General features: G+C 63.4%; 2 protein-coding genes across 30 annotated transcripts in view; both read right to left on the bottom strand.

Annotated features, from left to right (window-relative positions):
• Positions 1-375: 375 nt before the first annotated feature.
• On the bottom strand, positions 376-7,374 carry MAPK11 (mitogen-activated protein kinase 11). 12 transcript variants are annotated; one of them, XM_081058590.1, is made up of 12 exons: positions 6,438-6,668; positions 4,113-4,242; positions 3,981-4,039; positions 3,799-3,910; positions 3,699-3,728; positions 3,571-3,618; positions 3,392-3,506; positions 2,990-3,064; positions 2,691-2,770; positions 2,259-2,337; positions 1,991-2,164; positions 376-1,675 (listed from the first exon to the last, which is right to left on the bottom strand). In XM_081058590.1, the coding sequence occupies exons 1-12, from the start codon at positions 6,551-6,553 to the stop codon at positions 1,593-1,595; spliced, it is 1,101 nt and encodes a 366-aa protein (XP_080914716.1). In that variant the 5' UTR covers positions 6,554-6,668; the 3' UTR covers positions 376-1,592. The 12 variants fall into 12 exon arrangements, with proteins under 12 accessions (XP_080914716.1, XP_080914717.1, XP_080914715.1 ...); XM_081058591.1 differs by having other exon boundaries at positions 2,990-3,061; XM_081058589.1 differs by lacking the exon at positions 6,438-6,668 and adding an exon at positions 4,625-5,039 and having other exon boundaries at positions 2,990-3,061.
• A 3,659-nt stretch (positions 7,375-11,033) lies between these two features.
• Positions 11,034-23,570, bottom strand: part of PLXNB2 (plexin B2) — a 28,619-nt gene continuing 16,082 nt past the window's right edge. For 9 of the 18 annotated variants that reach the window (XM_081059451.1, XM_081059449.1, XM_081059452.1 and 6 more), the window contains 34 exons: positions 23,107-23,289; positions 22,873-23,001; positions 22,199-22,299; positions 21,985-22,111; positions 21,441-21,594; positions 20,517-20,631; positions 20,329-20,437; positions 20,147-20,248; positions 19,645-19,737; positions 19,261-19,342; positions 19,007-19,167; positions 18,741-18,889; positions 18,437-18,545; positions 18,099-18,235; positions 17,754-17,924; positions 17,248-17,377; positions 16,941-17,168; positions 16,671-16,847; positions 16,383-16,522; positions 16,131-16,231; positions 15,791-16,020; positions 15,525-15,706; positions 15,226-15,292; positions 14,950-15,096; positions 14,359-14,515; positions 14,142-14,242; positions 13,974-14,058; positions 13,687-13,841; positions 13,438-13,598; positions 13,214-13,361; positions 12,644-12,708; positions 12,413-12,488; positions 11,958-12,032; positions 11,034-11,885 (listed from right to left, as the gene is read on the bottom strand). In XM_081059451.1, coding sequence (XP_080915577.1) covers positions 11,781-11,885; positions 11,958-12,032; positions 12,413-12,488; positions 12,644-12,708; positions 13,214-13,361; positions 13,438-13,598; positions 13,687-13,841; positions 13,974-14,058; positions 14,142-14,242; positions 14,359-14,515; positions 14,950-15,096; positions 15,226-15,292; positions 15,525-15,706; positions 15,791-16,020; positions 16,131-16,231; positions 16,383-16,522; positions 16,671-16,847; positions 16,941-17,168; positions 17,248-17,377; positions 17,754-17,924; positions 18,099-18,235; positions 18,437-18,545; positions 18,741-18,889; positions 19,007-19,167; positions 19,261-19,342; positions 19,645-19,737; positions 20,147-20,248; positions 20,329-20,437; positions 20,517-20,631; positions 21,441-21,594; positions 21,985-22,111; positions 22,199-22,299; positions 22,873-23,001; positions 23,107-23,289 — 4,452 coding nt within the window. In that variant the 3' untranslated portion in view covers positions 11,034-11,780. The remainder of the gene's footprint in view (positions 11,886-11,957; positions 12,033-12,412; positions 12,489-12,643; positions 12,709-13,213; positions 13,362-13,437; positions 13,599-13,686; positions 13,842-13,973; positions 14,059-14,141; positions 14,243-14,358; positions 14,516-14,949; positions 15,097-15,225; positions 15,293-15,524; positions 15,707-15,790; positions 16,021-16,130; positions 16,232-16,382; positions 16,523-16,670; positions 16,848-16,940; positions 17,169-17,247; positions 17,378-17,753; positions 17,925-18,098; positions 18,236-18,436; positions 18,546-18,740; positions 18,890-19,006; positions 19,168-19,260; positions 19,343-19,644; positions 19,738-20,146; positions 20,249-20,328; positions 20,438-20,516; positions 20,632-21,440; positions 21,595-21,984; positions 22,112-22,198; positions 22,300-22,872; positions 23,002-23,106; positions 23,290-23,570) is intronic. The other 9 variants (XM_081059441.1, XM_081059442.1, XM_081059440.1 and 6 more) reach the window with 2 other exon arrangements.

Genomic DNA, 23,570 nt, shown 5'->3' with positions numbered 1-23,570 from the left:
TGATCCTCTTTCCCCTTAACTAGGAAGGAAGGCTATTTCCTCCACCCCACCCAGCTCCGGGCAGGGCAGGCCTTCGTGTCCGGCTGCCTCCCTGACCACTGAGTGAAGGGGCAGTCTGGATCTGGACCAGGTGCTGAGCCTGCCCAATGAACCCCCAGCAGGGCAGCAGGCTCGGGTGTAGAAAGCCATCACACTCTGCCCCTCAAGGCCCCTGCCTGGGTGAAGCAAGGAGGGTGCTGACGATCTGGGTACCCAAGTGATCTGGCCAGTGCCGGGCTCTGGGGAGGCCAGGCCAGGTAGGTGTGTGATGCAGAGACCCGGCCACCCCTTCTGGCAGTGGGGGCAGCAGGGCAGCTCCTGAAGCCTGGGACACAGCTGAGCGAGGGGGAACGTCCTTTATTGCAAGAGCCTGGTGCAGGCCCTTGACACTCAGACCTCCCTGGGTCCTGCGAGGTCACCACCTGACAGCACCATCTGACACAGAAGTCTTTCGAGGAAGGACCCACAGCCCCAATGCATTTGGAGCAGGATCCTGTCCCAGAGGTGACCAGGTCAGCTCCATTCTGGCAGGAAGGATGAGAGCTGACCCGCAGACCAGAGCACCCCAGCTCTGAGAACGGGCAGAGGCGTCTTCATCAGCTCTGGGCCAAGGTCCAGTGTCCGAGTCCAGGTCCACTTCGATGTGTGCCAGCCCCCTTAGCGTCCCCCCGGCCCCTCCCATGCTCGCCAGCTCCCCACCTGTCACCGTGCCCTCATGCCTCAGAAACTCAAGGAGAATGCTCCAGCTTTTGCTAGCATGGTTGCCCCTTGCTCACCCGAGCCCCTCACAGGGTACACAGCAGGCTCTCAGCAAATCCCCCATGACACCAGAAACTGGGGGGAGGCAAGTATAGCCACCCCAACTTGGGCCTCCAGCTGGTCATAGCCACTAGCCCTCAGACACCCACAGTCACACATGCCTGCACACACCCTGACATGTAAATACCAGGACACACATTCGTGCATTTGTACCACACAGCACAGGGAAACGCATGGCTCCAGGCGGATTTTCTGATTCGACACTTGGTGGCTATCCCTGCCCTTACACCCTCCAGGGAAGACCCTGCCCAGCTCCGAGAGCTTTGGATCTCAGCATTTCCCAGGCTGAGCAGCTCTGACAACTGAGACCCCCCTCTTTTGAGTCTCCAGAGTACCCTGACTCCAATGTACCACCCCCCAGAGATAGCCCACTGGGACTGAGGAGACCTGGACATAGACACACTCCCCAGGGGACCCCTAGGCATCCAGGTTCCCCACAGTGAGGTTCCAAGGGAGACCCTGGTTTCTGGGGGGGGGCAGGAGGACTGAGGAGGTCCGGGATGCTCGGCCCAGACTCCTGCACCCACAGCTGGCACACATGCAGCATTCCTACGTGTACACAGGCTCCCACATGGAGCATCGTGCTGATCAGGGGGCCCAGGCCCAGGGTCAAGGCTGCCAGCCACAGAGGTGCTGGGAGGCACCCATGTGGGAAGCCGGCAGGCTGAGGAAGGGGGGCAGGCAGGTGCAGTCCCCTCCTTGAGTTCCAGTGTGGCTGGCAGGCAGTGTTTCCGTCACTGCTCAATCTCCAGACTGCCAGATGGCTGCTGCGGTGGCTCTGGGGTCTTAAAGCTGAGGACTTCCTGGTAGGTGAGCTCTGGAGGGGAGTGAGGGGAAAGCAGAGCTCATGCTGCCCCCAGCTCAGCACTGCGCACCCGCTTGTCTGGTGCCAGTCACCCAGCCAGGTCCACCAACCTCAGTCTATGGGCCTTCCAGAGCCTGCCCCATGCTTCCCCGGCCTCTCTAACCATCCCACCCCAGAGCTGGGGGCCATGTTGTGCCCCCTCCCAGACCCTGAGGAGCTAAGGCATTTCCTGCAGGCCTCCATGGGAAGGCAGCCCTCAGGCCACTGGGTTTCCCGTACCCCTACCCCAGCCCAGCCTCCCATGACCCGCCGGCCTCCCCTGCCCACCCTTCCACTCCTCCACAGTGCGGTCCTTTGCTTCAATGCTTTCATCGTAGGGCTCGGCCTCTGGCTCATCATCCGGGTCGTGGTACTGGCTGAAGTAGGCATGGGCCAGGGCATCGGCTGCACTGACCCTCTGGTCACTGTCCAGCACCAGCATCCTTCCCAGGAGGTCCACAGCTGCAGAGTGGTCAGGGGAGGGCAAGGGCTGGAGGGCAGCTCTGCATCCAGGGCCAGACGTGAAGCCCAGCCCAGACCCAGGGCCCGTCCTCACCCAGGGGGTTGGCTCCACAGAAGATGCTCCTGAGGTCCTTCTGGGGCATGGGGGGCAGGGACTGGATGTATGTCCGGGCCTGTGGGCACATGGAAGGGCCTGAGTTTGCCGCTCACACCCTACTTCCCCTGGCCCCAAACTAGGCAGGAGCTCGTTGCGAGAAAGCCCCTCTCATGCAGCCCAACAGGCCGGGGCAGAGGCACGTATGGAGCAGAGACCACTCCATCGGCTCTGGTGGCTCCAGCATCTCACTCCAGCGCTTGGCCAGGGCACTGTTGTCAGTGCTGCAGTTTTGCCCTCACTGTCCCTCATGTCCACCTGCTCCCCCCTGAAGTGGCCAAGCTCCCGCTTTAGGCTCCATTCCACGGTGGCCCACGCTCCACACATGGTGTCTGGTGCAGCCCCCCACCGCCCTGCCTCCAGGGGACTCACGTGTTCGGAGGATATCTTTGCCAGAACCTCAGGGCTCGGTGTGCCCACCACTTCCATGATACGCTTCAGCTGGTCGATGTCTGCCTGGCTCAGGAAATGCCCACTGCCAGGCCGCCAGATTCCAGATCTTGGGGCACTGCCCAGAACCTGCTCTCCTACAGCTGGGGACCATGAGCCACGATGGCACGGCATGGGGCACAGGAAGCAAGACGGGCCAGAAAGAGCCCACCTCCCTTGTCCCCCATCCCGCAGGAAGGGACCCTGGCTCAGCCCTCCTCCCCAACCTGGGCCAAGGATACAGTCGTTTCCCGGGAAAAGGGCCTTTCCTTGGAGCAGCTCAGCCATGATGCAGCCCACAGACCAGATGTCCACTGCTGGGGAAGGGGTCTCCATCAGCCTGTCCACCCCAGGTCCCTCCTCAGAGGACTGGGGGGCCGCCTAGATGGCGCCAGTCCAGTTCCCAAATGGTACCCAGGTCCCTTCCTCCTTTAGACACAGCCCTGGGCAAGACCCACCGTACTCCGCTCCTCTGAAGGCCTGTTTCTGAACGGCCTGCTCCCAGACCTTGCAGTCAGTCCCCCACGACTGGAACTCCCCACGTCCTTGGCTCCGGGCTCCCCACCCCCGTCCCCAGGCCCTGGCATGAGCTCAGCCTGCCCAGCCTGGTCCCAAGCACAGGCAGCCCCGTGGGGTGACGCCACCTGTCTGGTTGTAGTGCATCCAGTTGAGCATGATCTCAGGTGCGCGGTACCAGCGCGTGGCCACGTAGCCGGTCATCTCCTCGTCAGCCTGGCGCGCCAGCCCGAAGTCCAGGATCTGGAGCAAGGCCGGGGGTCAGCGCCTCCCGAAGCCCCGCCCCCGCCCCGCCCCCAGGGCTCACCCTGAGCTCGCAGTCCTCGTTCACCGCCACGTTGCTGGGCTTCAGGTCCTGCAGGACGGCGGGCCGTGAGCGCAGGAGAGCGCAGCGCGGGTCCTGCGGGGGCCCGGCCCTCACCCCGCGGCACCTACCCGGTGGATGATCCCCGCTGAGTGGATGTACTGCGAGGGGGAGGACGAGCGTCAGGGTCCCGCCCCTGCTCCGCGCCCCGCCGGCCGGCGCCGCGCCCACCTTCAGCCCGCGCAGCAGCTGGTACACGAGGAACTGAACGTGCTCGTCGCTCAGCGCCTGGCACTTGACGATGTTGTTCAGGTCGGCTCCCATCAGGGTGGTCACCAGGTACCTGGGCGGGGGCAGCGCTCAGGACCGAGCCCTGCCCCCGCCCGCCCGGCCGCGTGTCCGGCTCCGCTTACACTTCGCTGAAGTCCTCGATGGAGGTGGCGGGAGTGAAGACGTCCAGCAACCCGACGACCTGGCGGGGAGGGCCGTCAGGAGGGGGGGGCCGGCCCGGGCCCCCGGCGCCCCCGCGGGGCGTCCCAGCTCACGTTCTCGTGCTTCAGGTGTTTGAGCAGCCGCAGCTCCCGGTACGTCCTTCGAGCGTGGATCAGTGACTGGAAAGGGCGCGACAGCTTCTTCACCGCCACCTTCTGGCGCAGCCGCGCGTCGTAGGCCGCGCTGCAAGGGCGGGGGTGAGGCGGCCGGCGGGGGCTCCGCGCTCAGACACCCCCGCCGCCACCCCTGCTCGCCCGCCGCCTTCCTCCCTCGGCCCGTGTGCTCCAAAGGATCTCTCGGGGCTGGACCGCCACCCGTGTGCCGCCGCACGGTCCCCGGGATGGTCCCCGGGATGAGAATGTGACCTGCTGGGCCTCTGAGCCTCCCTCCTCAAGAGGCAACTCCCCCTCCACCGCACCGTCCACGCAGGCCTGCGCAGCCTGCCCCACCAGAGAGCCCCAGAGCAGGACTGCATCTCTTGTCCCCTCACCCCCACGACTCTCACGCCCAATTCAGCGAGGCTGGGAGAGGAAAGTGTCCACTGACCAGGGTGGAAGTAACACACCAGAAAAACAGCCACTGGCTGTTCCCACAGCAAACGGTCCCCTCCCCCGTGGGCTGTGGGTCTGGAGGCTCCCTGAAGGTTCCCGAGCTGCCTCCAAAGCCTCTGGATACGCAAAATAGGGAGGAAAAACTGGCGTCATTACTTGCAACAGTGAGCAACCGGACAGTAGGAAATGTCCAGCAGAAGGTGGTATTTGCATCCACAGATCTTCCGTTGCTCAAACCCTGCTCAGAGGTCCAGACCCTCCACCTGCACAGCCATCTACTCTTCATGGGGAGACACAGGAGTCACCGGCATCACCCCCCCTTGACGCCCACTGTGCCCAGGACAGGGCCCTGCTGAAGGCGACTCGCTCCACAGGCTGCCCCCTCTAACTGGTGCACCTCCCTGACTCTTCATCTCCTGTCTCTGGGTCCAAGTCACTCCTGGGGTGGGAAGTACAGGTGGCCCCTCAGGTGGGGCAGCAGATCCTTTGGCCTCATTGCCTCTGCAGTGGAACCACAGGGAGTTGGCCTTGGGGGAACAGCTTCATCAGAGGAACAAGGGAGCTCAGGAAAGGGCTGTCACGGGCACTGGGCCTCATCAAGCTAAGTGCAGTGGAGAGAGAGACCTGGGCCTCCCTTGGGAAGCTTGACACTCAAGAGGAATTCCCAGAAGATGACTCTGGACCAGAGGCAATTCCAGCAAGGGCTCGGTCAGATTGCCCAGGGGCCATTCACACTTTGTCCCTGACCCTCTTCTTGCCCTTGCCATCTTAGAGATAAGACAGAGGCTGTGGCTGAAATGGCCTGCCTGAGGCTCCTGACAGCTTTGACAGCTGAGATCAGAGGCCATGGGGAACCCAAACCCCTCCTCCGAAGTCCCGCTCTGGGTCTCAGGATGGGGTTCACTGGAAATTCCATTCTTAACCTTCCAGATCCTGGAGTAGTGCCAGCCCCTCGAGGGCCCCTGCCTCCTCACCCCATGACCCCTGCAGTGGACAGCAGTCACCTGTTACTGGCATAGGTAAGGACCCCACTGAGTGCTGAGGGGGACACCTCTCAACATCCACACCCAGGATCAGCTTCACTTTCAACATTACAAGTGACACCGGGACTGCCTGCAACCACCTCACCCTAAGCCCCCTGAAGCTTCCCCACCCTCTACGGTAAGACCTCAGCCACTCGAATCCTCCGTCCCCCTTCCAGGCTCTGTCCTCTCTCTGGGCCCCAGAGCCTAACTGTGGGGCTGTGGTCTTGAGCTCTTTTGGTTGGGACAAAAACAGGGTGGGGTGTACCCCTAAGGATTGTAGGGGTAATGGCAGACGTCTCTGCTCAGGCCTAAGCCCCATCCAGACTCCTCTGCAAGACTGGGGAAGGCGCAGGACCCACGGGGAAGCCTGAGGCCATCCTAAGGGGAGGGGTCTTGCCCTCTCCCTAGGTGGGCTCTTTTACAAACCAAGTACCCGCCCTAGGGCGGGGGCATCTGCCAGACCTCCGGGCTGCCAGAGCCTAAACGGGGCAACCCAGAGGCGTGCTCGGACGTCTAGGGGCCAGGAGACCCGCCCTTTCGCCGGCTGTGACGCCGCAGGATTCTGGCCTGGTGGGGGTCACTCTGGCTCAGAAGGGGCGGGAGACGACCCCTCTCCCCGCCCCGGAGCCGCGTCTGGTAGGAAAGTTTCCTTCACGTCTCCCACCCCCCATTCATTGCACTGATCCGCGCAGGGCCTGGGGGCGCAGGGCGAGGCCCCTCCCCACTCCGGGAACCCCCGCCGGGCGGGGAGAGGGTGGCGGCGCGCGCTCAGTGCCGCCCCAGCCCCCCGCCCCGCCCCTACCAGACGGAACCGTAGGCGCCCGAGCCCACCGGGCGCAGCCCCTGCAGCCGCTGCGGCACCTCCCACACCGTCTTGTTCAGCTCCTGCCGGTAGAAGCCGGCGCGCGGGCCCGACATGTCCGCCCGCGCCCCCCGCCGCACCGGAGCGCGAGCGAACGCACGGAGGGCGGGGCGCGGGGCGGGGCCTCGAGGGGGTTCCCGGAGACCAGGCGGCTTCCTGCCCCTCCGGGGCCCTGCTGAGCGGAAGCCGGCACTCCTCCCGTCTCCCTGGGGCGGTCCCGGGATGGGCCTCCGCCGGGGGGGGGGGGAGGCCGCGGTCCGACTTACAGCCCCTCCCGCTCACATCTGCTGGGGTCCACGCACCTCTCCAAATACCCGCCCGCGCTGTCCTCGCCCGGGCGCCGCTGATCCAGGCCGCCACCGCCTCGCAGGGGCTCGGCTTCCCGCACCCTTCCAGCCCACGCCAGCGCCGGCACCTCCCTTCTCCCCAGCTCGGGTCCCGCACCCCGTCCCTCCCTGCTCCGGTGCGACACTTACGACCCCCTTCGCCTGCTCGGGTCCACGCATTCCCCCCCCCACACACACACACCTGCTACCGGGCCCTGCACCCCCGCCACCAGCTGCTTCCTCAGAAATGAAGTAGAACACTCAAAATCAAAGAAGCCAGGGCGAACCCTGCGAGACATTTCTCGTCCACATCGAAAACACCGCCTGATAACAGCGAGGCACTGGGTTGAACCCGCCCCTCTGCGGTGGGCAGATGGCGCCTCGGGTCCCGGGCCAGCCTGGCCCCTCCCCGTGGAGGCCATTCTGGCTTGGGCGGTGAGCCTTGCTCCTGGCAGACCTCCCTCTGACGGTGGCCGCCCAGCGCCTCTAGGGGAAGCTGCGAGCCCTGTCAGGACCAGGGACAGCGGCGGCGCCCGGGGGGCCTCCGGGTGTTGTCCCCATAAGAAGCTTTCCCTAAATGGGTCTTCTTTGGTGCCTGGTACCTTTCCTCCTTCTGAAACAGCCCCGTCAACTGTCACCTCTTCCAGGAAGCCCACTTTGACTTTGCCAGGTATCGGGGAGCCCAACTGCAGTTCCCAGGGGCTGCGAACTCCCGCAACGCACTGTGCTCGAACGGTTCAGTTCTCACAGGCTACGAGGGGGCTCCCCGGTGCCAGCAGGATAGTCCCGCTCTGCCCAGCGCTCCGGGCCGGCGCATCTGCTTGTACTTCCCCCGTCCAGTGACCAGGGCTCGAAGGAAAGGACTCCCCGTGGACAAACGCCTCCTGACCCCCGCCGGGGCAGTGGCTGGGTTGCCCTTCCCAGGAAAGCCGGAAATTAGGCTCCTGAGTTGGGCAACCTTCTGCTTTTTCGAAACAGACTAAAACCTGAGTTTTTCTGTTGTTGTTTTAGGGAGGGCGCAGCTCACACCGGCCCATGCGGGGATCGAACCTGCAACCTGGGTGTTATCAGCACCGCGCTCTAACCAACTGAGCTAACTGGCCACCCCAGTTATGGAACTCTCCTGATTTTTAAATATCGGCAACCAAATGAAAATAAAATATGTCAACGCAGAACCGGGCAAACAGACATGTCTGCTGGCGAATCCGGACTCCGGGGATTCGAGAAGCAAGGAAGGACACAGGGTTTGAGTCCCAGCCACGCCCGCCACCCGAGCCACCGGGCCTCACTCCGCCCCCCCCCCCAGGCGGTATCCGTCCCCTCGCCACCCGCTCCGGGCCTCCTCCAGGGCCCCGCCCTGGGCTCCTTTCTCCGGTGGCCGAGGTTCTGTGCGGAGTTAATGGGGCTTCAGCTAAAGCCGGGGGCTGGGCGGGAGCTGAGCCCGGCTGTGCGGCCGCGGGAAGGCCTGGCCTTTGTCTGCGCGGACCCGCGGGCTAGAGCGCATTCCCATGGCGACCGGCCCGTCGCTGCGCGGAGGCTGCGTGCTCTCCCCAGGGGTGGGGCAGTCCGCCTGCTCCAGGAAGCCCCGGCCTGACCTTGCGCACCGCTCCCCGGGAATCCCGGTGGTGAGTGGTCAGAGCTGACCAGAGAGGAGCGGCTTCCCTGCCGGGCTCAGCGGATCACGCAGAGTGGGGACACTCATTCAGCAGCCCCACCACGTTGTCTTCTGGGGAGAGTCCGGGTTGTGACACTGCAGGGGAACGGCTAGGGAGTTTCCGGTGGGGGTGACGGCAGGCAGAGTAGGGCAGGTCGGGAAGCCCCCCGGAGAGGGGACACCAGCAGAGCTGGGCCGGCATCAAGACAGCCCTGGCTCTCAAGGACTTAAGGAACAGAAAGGTGGGTGGCCTTGGTCAGAGGGCTGTGGCAGGCTGGTGGGGGAGGAGCACAGCCCGGAATTCAGACTTTTGACATCAGGGTGATGGGTGATCTGCTGCACATTTTCCTAGCATCCTCCAGGCCACCATGTCAAGGTTGCCACCTCTGGGTGAGAGCACTGGACCTAGAGCAGCAGGTGGTGTGGGGCTGGGACAGCAGCTGGGAATGTGGTAGGATGGGGTGTGTTCCCCTGGGGAACAGGGGGCTGAACAGAAGGGCCGCCTACCCAGGCCAGGCCTTGTCTCCACCCTGTGACTCATTGTCACCCCTAAATATGGAGAGCCCAGCTCTTCTCTCCATGTCCACTCCCCGCTCTCCTGGCCCAGGCCACCCCTTTTCAGCCCCTTGCTCGGCTAGCTGCACTTCTCCCAGAGGTCACAATAAACTTCCTAAAATGCCAATCTGGGGGGGTGGGTAGGGTTCCGGGTCTTAAGCAAGGGGGTGTTGCCTGCAACTTGGGAGGAAAAGTCCGGGGGTTCCAGCGGCCCCCTCCCCTCACTGTCTCTCCCCACTTCCTCTACCTTGGAGAAAATGTAAGTGGAAAGCAAGAGGCGGTCACCCCTTGGTCTGTCAGCATCCTGACCACTCAAGGCTGGCCTGCCCTTCCCATGCAACCCGACATCCGAGCCCAGTGTCTACCCTTCACTAGCCCCATGGAAGGCAGGCCCTGGAGCGTTCACACTCCTGTCCTCCGAGGGGGGCACCCCACCTGATGGACCTGAGGCCCTTCCCCTATCTCTACGCTTCAGAGTGGAAGAGGGTCTCACTGACTTCCCCATCTTCTTGCCTGGTTGTTGGGAGTGTGGAGGGTGGGAGGTCAGAAGTGGCCTACACAGGTCCAGTCCAAAAGCCAGGCCTCAATGCCCCCTGCCAGGCTCAGCACTTGCCCCTAACTGATTTAGCAGTAACTTGTTCAGATTTCCTGACTAGCTGTGACTCTGGGAAGCTGGGAGCCTAGTGTGGCCATAGCGGTGTCATTTCAGGGGTCCTTGGGCAGGGGATGTCAGTTGTTTGCCTAGTACCCCTTCCTTGTGGGAGATACCCACCCTTGTTCCGTGGGGCTTGAACGGGGCTGCCCCATGCATAGTGGCTCATGGTCAAGGCCTAGCCCAATGGGAGTCTCCAGACAGTGATGTGCCCAAAGAAGAAGAGTTACAGGCTGGGGCTGCCTGCCACCAGCATCTCTGCTGCCCAAGGATAAACCCACACGCATTGGGAAGCAGTTCAGATGGCTGGGACCCAAACGTGTGAGCGCCTGGATCCAGCCATACCTACAGCCGCACCACCTCCACTTCCTCATTCTGGAGCTGCCAAATCCCCTTTCTGTGTAGGCTGGTACTCTTGGGGCACAGGGGCTCCCCCAGAGCTGGCCCTGTCTGTCCCATTTACTGCTGTGTCCCTAGTGCCCAGGACGGTGCATGCAGCCTAAGGGATGGACGCACAGATGCTGTGCACTCAGGCGCACACGTGCCTGGTGGCTGCGGGTGGCAGAGCTCAGAGCCCCTGCCCTGTGCAGGACACGACTGGAAGCTCCCCCGACTCTGGCATCAGCAAAGGGACCATCTGCTCTCCCACACAGGGCCCTTGAGCCCTACTGATATCCTGAGTCATCCTGGGTGGTTCAGGGGCCAGAGGAGAAACCCACCCTAATGGACCCACTGCCTCGAACAGGGGGACACTGGGCTCTCTATCCCAGAGCCAGGCGTGTCTAGTAGGGTCTGCATACAGTAAGGTAAGGGCTTACTAAATGTGTACTGGGGGGACCCTCACCTCGGAAAGAAAGTCCCCGAGAACTCAAGGTCCAGACGCAGGCTGATACCATGCCCACCCCCAACCCCATGGCTCCTAGTGGCCCAGCCCAGTGGGGGTTGGGGGATGTCTTGGCCACCAGAAGGTGTCCAGCCAGCCCAATCCCCCGACTTCCTTGCCTGGTAGGGCTGCCTCCTTGTACCTCTCTGGAACCACAGTCCTTTCTGGGATCTCTTTTGGGCCTGAGCTGCCCCCAGCTCCTCCCATACCCAAAGCCTCATCTGCCAGCACTTGACCATCCTGGTCTCTGGGGCAGCAGAGCAGGGAGGGTGTGGACTCAGTCAGCTGGTGGGCATTAGCCTCTGCACACACACCCCAGGCTTGGCCCAGAATAGTCAGGGAGGTAGGGGGTGTGAAGCCCACAGGCTCACCTGAGGGTGGGATCCTAGAGCCAAACAGGGCCTGGGAGGGAGGCCATGAGCAGGACAGCACGTCGGACTGCCCCAAGAGGAACCCAGCCAACCAACCAAGTTAAAAACACAGCTGTATTTGATTTATAATTAACACGATTTACAAAAGGAGTGGGGATGGTCCTGGGTAGAGCTGCTCCTGGTCCCCGAGACTGGGGCAGGGCCCCCAGGACAGCCTGTCTGACAGGCCGAGGCCAGGATTCCCAGTCAGCTGGGTCCCCGCTGGCCGCCTGGGCCTCGACGTCTGACGTCCGGCTTGACCTTTGAGGTGGGGCCCTCAGCACGGTGTTTGGCAGGGCAGGCCAGGTGAGGTCAGGAAGGCATCGTACCGCTTTTCTCCTCCCGCCCACGCAGGGCGGGCAGACAGTCTGGGCATAAGGCCCTGGGCTGCAGGCACTCAGACCCCACCTGGAGAGGCCAGACCCAGGGATGAGGCGGTTGCTGGTGCTTGGGAAGGGGGAGCTGGAGGCCCGACTGCCCCTAGAGACACGGCGTGGCGCCGAGGGTGAAAGGCACGTTTGCGGACTGCTCAGAAGACTCCACTGGGAGACTCCGGGCGCTGGTTCTGTAGAGGGCTGGTGTTGGGGGTGCCCAACGCTGTTGCTCAGGAGAGCTGCTATGTGGCTACAGATGCTGACGTGGGGTCCTTGCGGCACCCACGCTCAGGCGCCTGGGGGCTCTTCCTCTGCTGGTGAGAGAGAAGGGCTGAGCCCACCACCTCAGCTTCATTCCCAAGGCTGCCCGACGCCGGCACCGGGCATCACACACCTGTGCCCCAAGACCGTGGTGGCAGAAACCCGCGGTCAGAGGTCTGTGACCTTGTTCTCAAGTGCAGCTGCGATCTGCTGGAGGCGAAAGGCCAGCTGCATCTTCTGGGCGGCAGGGTCCTCCTCCAGGGCACTGATGACCTACGAGGGTTCGCGTCAGGCCACAGGCCGGGGAGGGGCCGCCCAGTGCTGCCACCCCAGGAAGGCCCCTACCTGGTCATAGTACTTCTGTGTGTACTGGTAGAGCTGGTGCAGGGCCACAAGTGTGTTCAGAGAGTCCGTGTGTGCCTGGGGTGGGGGGTGGGGGTGCAGTGTGACCCAAGGCCAGGGAGGGGCTGCAACCCCGCAGGCAGGAAGCTCTCTCCCAGTGGAGCAAGCAGTGGGCCATGACATGTGGCACAGGTGGACACAAAGGGTCACAGTGTCACAACTCTCAGATGCGTGGGACAGCCATGGACCAGCCTCCCCACCCATGCAGGCGCATGGCCGACAACCCCCCCCCCCGCAGCACACACATGGTCAGACACAAATGCCAGCCCATCTGGCTTCCCCCTCGGCTTCTCTCCTGGGGGCACAACACAGCCCACCCTGCAGTGCAGTCTGCTGTTCCACTCAGAAGGGGCTTCAGGGGAGGGAAGCTGAATGGGTCAGTGCGTGTGTCCCCTTACCCGGGAAATCTCTGCCAAGTGTGTGTTCATATCCTGGTCACTGACTTGCACCATCTGTCTGATCCCCCTGTAGTAACTGTTGGAAGACGGGGCAGTGGGTTCCAAAGGCTGGACCAAGGCTGCCCACCAGGGTCCTCCTGTCAACAACAGCCTGAACCACCCCCAGGGACCCCTCCTGGGTGAGGGTCGAGGGTGGGCCCCAGGCCTGGCGGGGGGTGGGGCAGTACTCACTCCTCCACCATCTTCTTGTAGGTGGAGATCTCCTTGGCGTAGAGCAGCTTGTTGCTGGGAGAATCCTATGGGGATCAGAGTCCAGTGACATCCAGGCCAAGATGAGCTGGCCAGTGTTCCCTCCCTTGGGCCCCGACAGAGCCAGGCCCAGACCAGCTCAGGATACCCACAGACAGAGGAGGGGCCGCTACCCTGCTCAGCTGCAGACCTGAAGTCTCGTGATATCACCGTTTTGTAATTTGTAGTAAGTCACTTTCTCTGCTTATGTAGGAGAAGGGTCCCCACAGGAGGGGAAGGAGACGGAGGTCCTAGGCTGCCAGAGGCCAGTCACCACGGGACCTCCCAGGCTCTCCCCCACCACGGCCCGTTACCTTGCCCCTGCCTTTTTCCTGAGCTCCAGCCCCAGATGTGCAAATCCACACCCCAGACAAACCTCCTGGCACATCCCAAACTGATGTCCTCACCCCATCACAGCCCTGCTTCCCCTGGACACTGCCCAGTCCAGGCCCTCTGGGCCTCCCAGGGACAACCCAGCTCCCTGCCCACCAGGGCTGCCACTGGCCCACTCACACGGCTCAGCTTGTGCTCTGTGCGCGTGCAGGCATCCATGAAGGTCTGCGCAATGACCGACAGGGAGGCGTCCACCACCTCGTGGACATGTACGTCAAAGATGAAATGCGGGTTCTTCAAGATGTTCACCCAGAACCGGAGCGGTAAGCTAAAGCAGAGCGACCAGGGTGAGGGGCCGCGGAGACCCCGGGTCAGGGTGGGCAGCGGGACGGAGGGGCCCCCACCTGTTGGTTTTCCAGATATGAATGGTGTCCTCGTCCTTGATGTCGTGTTTCTCTGCTTGCTCATCCAGGAAGTCGAAGAAGTACTTGACTGCCGGCGGCACCGCCAGCCCCGGCGCCAGCACGCTCTGGAAGAAGTTGTCCACGAACTGCTGCAGTGTGCCCTGCAGGAGAGGAGGACTCAGTGCCTGCGGGGTTGGAGCAGGAGCCCCGCCAACCCCCGCCGCACGGGAGCTGGAGCCGTCCACCCACCTTGACAGATAGCAGGCGCGTCAGGTAGATCTCGGTGATGGCCTTCGTGCGCTCCTTCTCCTTCACGCTGCCCCGCTTGCACTTGCCGTCCTCTACCTCATCCGTTGGCCGCACCAGGTGCCACACGCGGTTCTCCTCCTCCAGGAGGGCGTGGCCTATGGGAGGAGCACGCTGAGGGATCAGGATGGGGCCTGGGTCCCCTGCTGTGCTCGGCAGCACCCCCACCTGGCAGCAAGAAGTGGACGCTGGTCCACGCTGACCTCCAGGGACAAGGGGAAGGGACTCACGTTCCCCAGGCAGGTCCTGTTGGCTGTCCTCGGGCTGCTGGGAGACCCCGACCTTGGACAGGATGAGAGTGGCTCCATCCCGGACCTGGGGAACATGGCCATGAGAGCAAGGCTCGCTCCCCAGTCCAGGCCCGTGGGACAGTTGCCTCCCTGCTGCCCCAAACTCACGTTGTAATGCATCAGGGTGTTGATGCGTTTCCACCGGCCCTCCCGCTGAGAGGTCAGGTCCAGGTCTGACAGGATCTGGGCTGTGGACCCAGGACGCCACTCTGTGGGAGGACACAGCCCATCTCCTAGAACTCAGCCACAGACCACCCCCTACCTGACCTGCCCAACCAGGGTCCTGAGGCCAGTGCCCCACCGCGCCCATGGGGACCGTGCTCACCGAGGACCACACTGTCAGCCTTGGGCCAGCGGGAACAAGGCTGCGTGCGGTACACCTGGTCAATGATTTTCTCCTTGACCTGAGAGATGGTGTCACAGTTGAGGACCTTGACAGGGATGGCGTCGACCCCTTCATCCTGGACAATCACGTTCACCGTCTGCCAGGGGACATGGGAAGAAAGGCCAGCGGGCCAGCTCTGAGTCTCTACCACACCCAAGGTGGCCAGCCTTGCTCTTCACGGCCAACCCTGGCTCAGCAGGGCAGAGCAGGGGACAGAGGACTGCTCACTCACAGCTCACACACCACGTACCGCCTCTCACATGTGTACACATGCTCACCACAGACACACTTGGTGTGTAGCAGGTGCGGGTAGGAGCCCCGGACGCAGCTGGCTTGGGGTCACTGCACTCAGTGACTCTCTCCAAGGCCAGCGACAGGACCTAATGTCCCCGGGCCCTGCCCTGAACGCTGGTGGGCCCGTACCGGGAGGTGAAGAGCACCCAGCCCAGGTCCTGACACTGGCCCAGAACCCAGCCTGACACTGAGCCTGGCCTCACAGGAACCCACAGCCCGCCCGGCCCTGGGGCTCACCAGGGGTGTGTACTCCACGTCGTCCCCCAGCAGCCCCGTGTCATTGAGAGTGTATTTGGCCTTCTTCTGCACGGCATCTACTGGCCCCTTCTCCACCTGGTGTTTGATGGCCTTGAAGAGCTTGTACAGAGGCTCGCCGGCACTGTCCTGGAGCAAGGTGGGCAGGCTCAGCCTCTAGTGGCACGGACCATGCCACCTGGAGGTGCTGCCCGGGCAGTGGACGTTTGGGGGCAGCACCCCGTCCCCTCCCCAGCCTGCCTGCCACGTGGCCCCCACCTTGAGGTACTGGTACAGGCAGATGGACATCCAGTTGGACAGCATCCTCTCCACCACTGTCTCAGACCTAGAGGTGCAGAAGGATCCTTAGCGCCCCTAGGCCCAGCTGGCTCTTCAAGTACCCTCTGCATCCAGGCTCTGGCTCCCCATCAGGACCAAGCTCTGGCCCCTATCCTACAGAGAGCTGACTGAGGGGAGCAGCTAAATGACCAGCAAAGACCACGTGCTGCCAGGACCCAGCCCTGCCGTCCCTCCTCCTGGCAAACCAGGAGCCCCCGGGTGGCCTGTGTCTCACACACCTGCGCAGCATCAGCTTGGGGTTCTTGGCCACCACGTACTGCTCCATGAGCTCCAGGAAGAGCGTGCGCATGATGTCAGTGTAGTACTCCAGCTTCCCGTGCAGTGCTACTGTCAGCAGTGAGGCGAAGTAGACCTTGGCGCGGGCGGAGAACTCCCGCTGGTTCTCCAGGGTGTGGATAAACTGTGGGGCGGGGCGGCGGTCAGAGCGCGGCCTATACCCGGCCTGTGCCCGCCCACCCCACCACCCTCAGCTCTGCCTGCTCACATTGATGAGGAACGACTTGCTATTGAGCAGGTTGGAGAACTGGTAGAGGGCCTGCTCTACCACGGGCCGCCGCGACTCGGGGATGTCCAGCTTGCCCGTGATCATCACATCCTTGTCGCCGTCCTTGGAGGGCAGGAAGAAGACGCGGTCGGTGTAGGTCTTGTAGTCCAGCACGGGAATCCCCGCCTCGTGCACGTCGTTCGTCTGGTCCTCCATCTCGATCATCAGGTCTGGCGGGAAGATGCACTGCTGGCCACACTGCCGTCTTCGGCCTCTCCTCCCGGCCTCCAGCCCTGAGGGGGCAGCCCCAGGCCCCGCCTGCCCTGCACGGCGGCCCTACCTGTGAACTCCTTTTTGCAGCGGTCTCGCACGCTCTCCTCCAAGCCCTCCAGCTGGGACTTGATCTTCTCGTACTCGCGCTCTGCCTGCTGGCTCTTCCTCCTGGGGCACAGGGAGGTTTTGGGGGCCTGGCCTGGGTCAGGCCACATGGTGGCTCTGGGCCTCTGCCTCGTGCTGCGCAGTGCATGTGGCCCGAGGGCTGAGGCAGGAGCTGGAGGGGGTGTGGGGACCGAGGCTGCGGGGAGGGTCTCACCAGTAGCAGTAGACAGACACAGCAATGACGATGACCATGGGCACCATGACCAGAGGCAGGATGAGGCTGAGTGGCACTTCACTCACACGTGTGTCATACTCCACGCGGCCCAGCACCCACTCCCGGGAGCCGAACTTCACCTGCGTGGAGGGGAGCACTCAGCACAGACAGGTGGGGCTCAGACGAGTTCCCAGCGCCGCCTGGCCCACTCTGGCGTGCTCCCCTCCTCGTGTTCATTGGACCCCTGCCCTCTTCCCCCTATGCCCCGTGGCCCTGCCCCACACGCACAATGAACTCAGGCAGGTTGTGTGCTGTGTCCCGCTTCTGCCGCCGCTTGGGGGGAGGCTGCACCTCCGGGGGCTCGCAGTACAGGTCGGTCTCAGTCAGTGTCTTCATGACGCAGCGCTCGGCGCCCACAAAGGCCTCGGCCTCGTGAAGCGTCATTGCCTTGTTCAGGTTGCTGCCCTGTGGGGTGGGGGCGGGGGTGTCAGTGACCAGGGACGCCTGGACCAGCTCAGCCCAGACCTTGGTGGCCCCCCACACGCGCCCGGTCCTCACCTGGGCGTGGATGAGCTTGTTGACCTGCTTCTTTATGCCCCCTGTGAAGTTCTTGAAGGTGGGGTCGGCCACATACTCAAAGGCCCCCGCCTCAGTCCTGAGCAGGGCGCGGTGCCCGTCCATCTGAATGAGGGCTGTGAGATTGTAGGCCTCGGGCTCCTCAGGGACGGCCGGGGACAAGAACACGACCAAAGAGTCGTTGTGGAACACGTACTCCGTGCCCACCACCTGCAGGTTGAGGCCAGACGTCAGGCCACTTGGCACGGGCCCCAAAGCTCCCCAAAGCTCCCCAGCCAGCAGCACTGACCGTTCTGGGCTGCAGGGGTCCGGCCTCCTGCCGCTGCTGCCAGGACTCCAGGGGCTCGGCTATGACCACCATGGCGAACGTCTGGATCAGGCTGAAGCCCTGCCCTGTGACATTGATGCTCCGGCCGCCACTGGGGGAGGGGGTGGGGGGCTGAGTGGGCTGTGCTCCCCCAACCCCCCAAGCTGGCAACAGGATGAGCTGGGCTGGGGTCCCCATCCCACTCTGCTTTTGGGTGCACATGCCTGCCATGGGTTGGGGGCATGCACAAAGCACATGTGATTATGAGTACTACAAAAGGGCTGTGGACTTCTACAAGGACACTGATCTGGGGGTGCAGTGGGGTTTTCCAGAAATTTCCTCTTGCCACCCAGACCAGCCCCACCACATCCTCACAAGCCCAGTGGGCAGAGGGCACCTGAGAAGTAGCTGGCGGGTGGGTGTGGCATGGGGAGCCCTGGCTGGCAGTGGGGGGGTGCCCTTCCAGGGAGGGGAGGGAGAGGCCATACCTGGCAAAGCTTCGCGGTGGCTGGAAGGTGAACAGCACTGGGTTTTCACGGTAGGTGAAGGTGACGCCGGGGCTTGGCACTCGGGAGCCCCCATAGTAGATTGCAAGGGGCAGCTCCCCCAGAGCTGTCTGGGGGCCGGTAACACACTGGAGCTGTGCCCCAAACTGCGTCCTGGAGGTGAGAGTTGCCAGTCAGTGTCAACCCCACCCTGGGGCTAACCCCTGCCCCGGGCTAGAAGGTCACTGGGTCATGTTGAGTCTTCAGGACAGTCTCAGGGTCATGGCCAGAAATAACACCAAGGACCAGGGCACACCAGAGATTTGCTGGCCTGCAGGTGACACCCACACTTTGCAAGGGACGTCATTGAGGGTCACCCGCACATCTTCTTCAGAGCCTGTGTCCAGATTGGTGCCATTGATGGTCAGTGTGGTGCCACCTGCCTGTGGCCCCTGCTTTGGCTCCACACTGAGGGGATGGGGCTCCTAGAAGAGAGACGTTTGTATTCAGGTCAGGGCTGCGGTGGCGGGGTGCAGCCCTCCTCAAGCCCCTGGGCCTTGACTATTGTCAGAAGGTGACAGGGGCACAGCCCCCAACAGTCCAGGAATCAGCAGCAATGACCAGATACCACCCACATCTGTCCTTACCTGGAAGACACACTGGGTCCTGGGAGGTCAGGCACTTACCTGGTAGGTGAACTGGACATGGGGTGGCGAATGGCCCAGCTTCCCATTGACGTCCACCTCAACGCCCCCTGTGAAGGGTACCTCTGCGGCCTGGATGGCACACACGATCCTGGGTGGGCAACAGGAAGGTGGGGACATGCTCAAGGCCCCCCCAGGCCCTGCCTGACTAGCAAATCTGTCGGGGTGTGAGTCCTGGGCACCCACACAGGCCTGCATCGTGTCCTTCCTCCATCCGCCCAGTCACCCGGCCCCCGGGGGGGACTGACCCGGCCAATGGAACCCAGGCCATGGGCTGTCCACTCACCGGGTGGACACGGAGTACCGTTCTGGCTCAAAGGCGCAGTCCTGGCCAGCCACAGTGACCCTCTTGACGTCATCCGCTTTGACCCCCAAATTTGACCCGAGGATGGTGATGCGAATGCCCCCACCCAGGGGGCCCGTCTCAGGCTGGATCTGAAATTGGCAGAGCCCGGTGACCTGGCAGCTTGGTCAGGCAGGGGCCATGCGGGTGGGCCAAGTCCAGGCTGGAGACCCTTCCCTCCCCACCGGGGAGGCCCGAGGGGGGCTCACCCTGGTGATGACGGGTGGCGGGCACTCAGAAGTGACGTTGTTGCACAGGGCCTCGTACACACACCTGCTCTGCCCGCTGCACCACACACACTTGTAGGCAGGGTCAGCAGCCAGGCACAGGCTGCAGTCACTGCGACCAAAGGAGCAGTTGTAGAGGGTCACTGTGGAGGAAGGGAGGAGCCAGCAGTCAGCAGGGCCACCTCGCACCCACCCCCACTGGTGTCCGCCGCCCACCCCCATCCCCATTCCCCCACCTTGGAGCTTGCTGTCGATGTTCTTGCCAAAAGACTTGACGTACAGGTGCAGGGGCAGTGTCTCGTTGCCATCCTGGGACAGCTGGGGGCACACACAGGGACATGCTGCACTCCCTGCTCCCACCCAAGCCCGGGGGTGACCACTGTGTCCCTGTGCACCCTATAGCTGAGGGGCAGCAGGAGAAGGCTAGAATCTCAGAGGCGCTAAAGATCACTTTGACTCCAGAAGACAGGAGGAAACACCTGTTCTGAGCCACCCCTGCCTGGCCGGCCTCCTCAGCTTCCTCAGCAGAGCAGAGAGGGGGGCCTCCTTCTGCTGGGCCCCTCAAGCTCTGCAGGTAACCTGGGGCCAGCAGCCTGGCCTGCCCTCCCTAGGAGCTGTACCTTTGGGGTCCGAAAGGAGAAGATTCCTGGCTCCAGCATGTTCACCTGCTCCTCGAACTTGAGTAGATCACTGCCCACCTGCAGGGAGGAGCCCTGCAAGGCCGGCCAGTCAGGACACCTGGACAGCCCAGCCCTTCCCATCCTACTGTCCGCGAGCCCCACACCCCACCACAATCCAAACCTGAGCAAAGCACCCAGCTGCCTCCTCACTAAATAGCACCCCAGTGTCCAGCTCCCCAATACCCCAAATTCGCCTGCCGCCCTTTCTCAGCCTGTGTTCTCAGGGCCTGTGGGAATGCCCCCAGACCCTCGACCTTCCCCGATCCCTATCCGCTGAGCCCTGCGCTGGGGTGGCCGACGTGGGCCCAGGCACTTTGACTTTGACTTGGCAGGAGCTCGCTCTGAGCAGGCGCATGGACGCTCCGACACCCCTCAGGCCTTCCTGGGCCCAGCCCATCTGCACTGGTCAGCCCGTACCCGGGCAGCACCCACCAGCCCTCACCTTCACTGTGTCCAGGTTCTTGCCCTGGAAGGTCACATCCGTCTCATGGTTCATGGGGATGACCAGTGGGCTGGGGTCCAGGAACTGGGGGCAAGTGTCCTCCTGGAGACAGTAAGGCTGGTCAGTGCCACCTGGCTGGAGCCCACAGCCCCCCACACCCTGCAGCCCTCATGGTCCCTCACCATGTGAGCTGGGACAATGCCCTCTTCAGGGTTGGGCGAGGCCTCTCGACACTCATGATATCGCAGGTCCCATTGGCAGGTCCAGCGGTTGCTGGCGCAGGAGATGCACCTGGGGGGGGGGGATACTGGGTCTGCGGTGGGAGCGTGGGGGGGCATGGACCTGGGGGCCAGGCAGGTGTGACACTCACGGCAGGTTCTCCGCCAGGCTCATGGCCTCCCGGCAGTCATAGAAGGGGTACACGTGGGAGGTGAGGAAGACGCTGTTTCGTTTGAAGAGAAGCTGGATGCTCATGGCCACGTGGTCTGCAGACAGCAGATGGGGACAGTGTCAGATGGGCACCATGGAGCACAGGGCAGGGTGGGCACAGCAGGCGTGGGGGACAGAAAGGCCCGGAATCGGGCCTCCACCGTCCCCACGTCCTCCTCCCATCACAGCTCCCAATTGGCCATCGAGCACAGAACCAGAGGCGACTGTGGAAAGCACTGGTCTATGGGTGGGGCCCTGAGGGGCCTCTGGCTCAGCACACCTGCCTCCCACTATCAGATCCCAGCTCAGGTGTCTGCCCCCAGGGCTCTGTAGAGCTCTCAGTCCCTGCGAGGGACTCAGTGTCTGAGGCACAGTGCCTGCCAGGTCCTGCACGTCACAACGTGGCTCCTACCCGTACAGGCGAGCCGCCCTCCACAGGCCCTGAACGCTCAGGGGACAGAGGCTTGGCGCCTGACCTGGCCCACATTCGGGACCCAGCCTCTGGGGACAGCTCCACCTGTGGCAAGCTGGACAGGGTGGGGGGAGGGGCTTCTGCCTAGACACCAGAGCCCAGGGCCTGACAAACAGGTGGTGCTGAATAAATGTGACAAAGCAGCAAGACGGAAGGTCTCAGTAGTCTTGCTAACAAGTGTGGGGTGGAGGTGGGGGCTGACTACACAGCACACACGGCTTAGGGCACCCAGAAGTGGCACTACCCGTGGGCCTCTGCCCAGCTCCACACTCTCTCCTCAGCAAGCATCCTGGGACAGTGTCACACGAGGGGCAAGATGGGTGGGGCGAGTGACCCCAAGGTCCACAGGAAGGGGGACAAGTGCCAGCTGGTGGCTGGAGGATGGGGCCTCACCCTGGCCAGGTGGCGTGCTGGGAATGCTACTTGGGGAGTTGCAGACGACGGTGTCCCCCTCCATGCGGGCAGTGTGTGGAGCAGAGTCACCGAAGACGCACTGCAGCTCATCCCCCTGGCACAGGGCCGGGAGGGGGCTGATGGTCAGCTGCACCTGGGGAAGGCCACGCGGCTCACACTGGACCCCTCTGCCCAGTTCTGAGGGTGGAGGGACCAGGGCTGGGCTGTCAGGGAGGAAAAGCCCCCCAACCAGAGCACCTATCCTGTGGCTCCTGCTCATGTACAGGCTGACCCCGTAGAGAAGTCTCTAAAACCTGACTCCATTTTATCTATAACAGGCCCCTATGTGGTCACCCCCACAATCCTGGAAGGGTCTGCCCTGCATACACGAGGTCAGAGGAGCCGGGGGAACCCCACAAAGGCCGGGTTCCTGGTCCTCAGGGTCAGTGCCCAGGCCGAGAGGGACACACTGTGAGGGTCTCCCAGCTGCCCCAGCGGCCCTGCCTCCGCTCTCCACCCCCGCCCACCCACCCTCGCCACACACCTCCCCCTGGGCCCTCCGGCTCATGTTCTGGGGCTGGGCCCCGGTGACGGCCACACAGGACTCCTTGCGGCTCCATAGCCAGTGGCTGTGCTCCTCGGCCCGTGGACACTCGGCCTTCCTGGTGCACCTGCAGGGGCAGGAGGCAGCTTCAGCCCTGGACCCTGTCAGCCCCCGGGCGGCTGCTGGGCCGAGACCCCCAGACCCAGGCACTCACCGTCCATCAGCGACACACCAGCCACAGTACGGGTCCTGGGAGCCGAGGCACTGGGCACAGGTTGGGTAGCTCAGACAGTTCTGCACGGGAAGCCGGAACACCTGGGGGCAACAGGCCGGTGACAGGCCACGTGGACCTCCCTTCGACCCTGGACTTTCCTGGGACCACTGGCCTGACCCCCCCTGTCTCTCTGAGCCTTAAAAGCCTCAGCGGCCAACTGAAGGCTTGCCAACAAAGGCTCCAGTAGTGGCCGGGCGCCAGGCTCCCTGTGGCCTTGGTGTCCTGGGGTGGCGCCTCCCATGCCAGCCCAGGCCCTCTGACCTGTGGTGCCTGTGACAGCCCATGGATGTCCCTGGTGTGCCCGAAGCTGGCTTGAGGGGCTCTCACACGAGTCCCCATCAGCCGGGGAACCTGGCCTATGCCCCCGCCTAGCTTGCAGAGGCCGCACAGCGCCTCTTCCTACCCTGTCCACCCTTGGGGGGAGGCCCTTAGGGCACAAGGTCTGTGTCTCCTATCAGGACAGGCCTGAGGCGGGACGAGAGCTGCAGAGATGGATGGAGACGATGCCAAGAGCCCAAGAGGAGGGTTGGCTCCTCCCTGCCCTCCGCTGTCCCTCTAGGCCTATGATAATGGCCTGGCCATAGGCTCCCCCTGCACGGCCGCCCCAGGACTACCTTGTCTTGCGTCATGGCGTACAGACTGGCCAGGTCTGCAGAGAGCACCAGGTCCTGCTTGATCCTCTTGTTGATGTCCACAGGGACAGAGCCGTACTGCACAGAGCTGCCGTCCGGGGCCAGGTACACCTATGGGCACGAGGGCACGTGTGTGAATGTGCGTGGGCCGGGGTTGGTGGTCATGCACAGGGCCCCTCCAGGAAGCGGCCCCTGCAGCCCCAGCCCCAGCCTCACCTTGAGGACCTGGCCATCCGAGGTACCCAAGAAGGCGATGGTGTGGCCGTTCTCGGTGGTCACCGTCACAGCAGTCAAGTTCAGGCCCCCACGCTGGAGCACGGCCCTGGCTGTGAGCCCGTCTCGGCTGCCCAGAGGGTAGGGCAGGTGCTCCGAGCCACACGGGAAGTTCTCGCTGGCACCCTGCAGACCCCGGGGTCAGCAGTGGGTACTCACAGCCTGCCGCAGAGGCCTCTCCCCACAAGGGCTCCAGCACGCTGTGGCCCTACCCCCGTCCCCAAGAACAAGGGCCATGCAGACAGGGACCTGCTCACTGTTGGATGCATGGGCCTGGTACGAGGGAGCGAACGAGGTGGCACCCCTGTGTGTGCAGATGCTCACACAGACCCAGCCACGGACACGTGCCCATGCCCTCACAAGCAGGCAAGGACCTGGACAGGCCAGCGGGCAGCCACAGCATGAGC

This window comes from Rhinolophus hipposideros, assembly GCF_964194185.1.
Source record: "Rhinolophus hipposideros genome assembly, chromosome: 9".
NCBI lineage: Eukaryota > Metazoa > Chordata > Mammalia > Chiroptera > Rhinolophidae > Rhinolophus > Rhinolophus hipposideros.
Note: the sequence above shows the minus strand (reverse complement) of the source record. Positions and strands in the feature narration are given on the sequence as shown.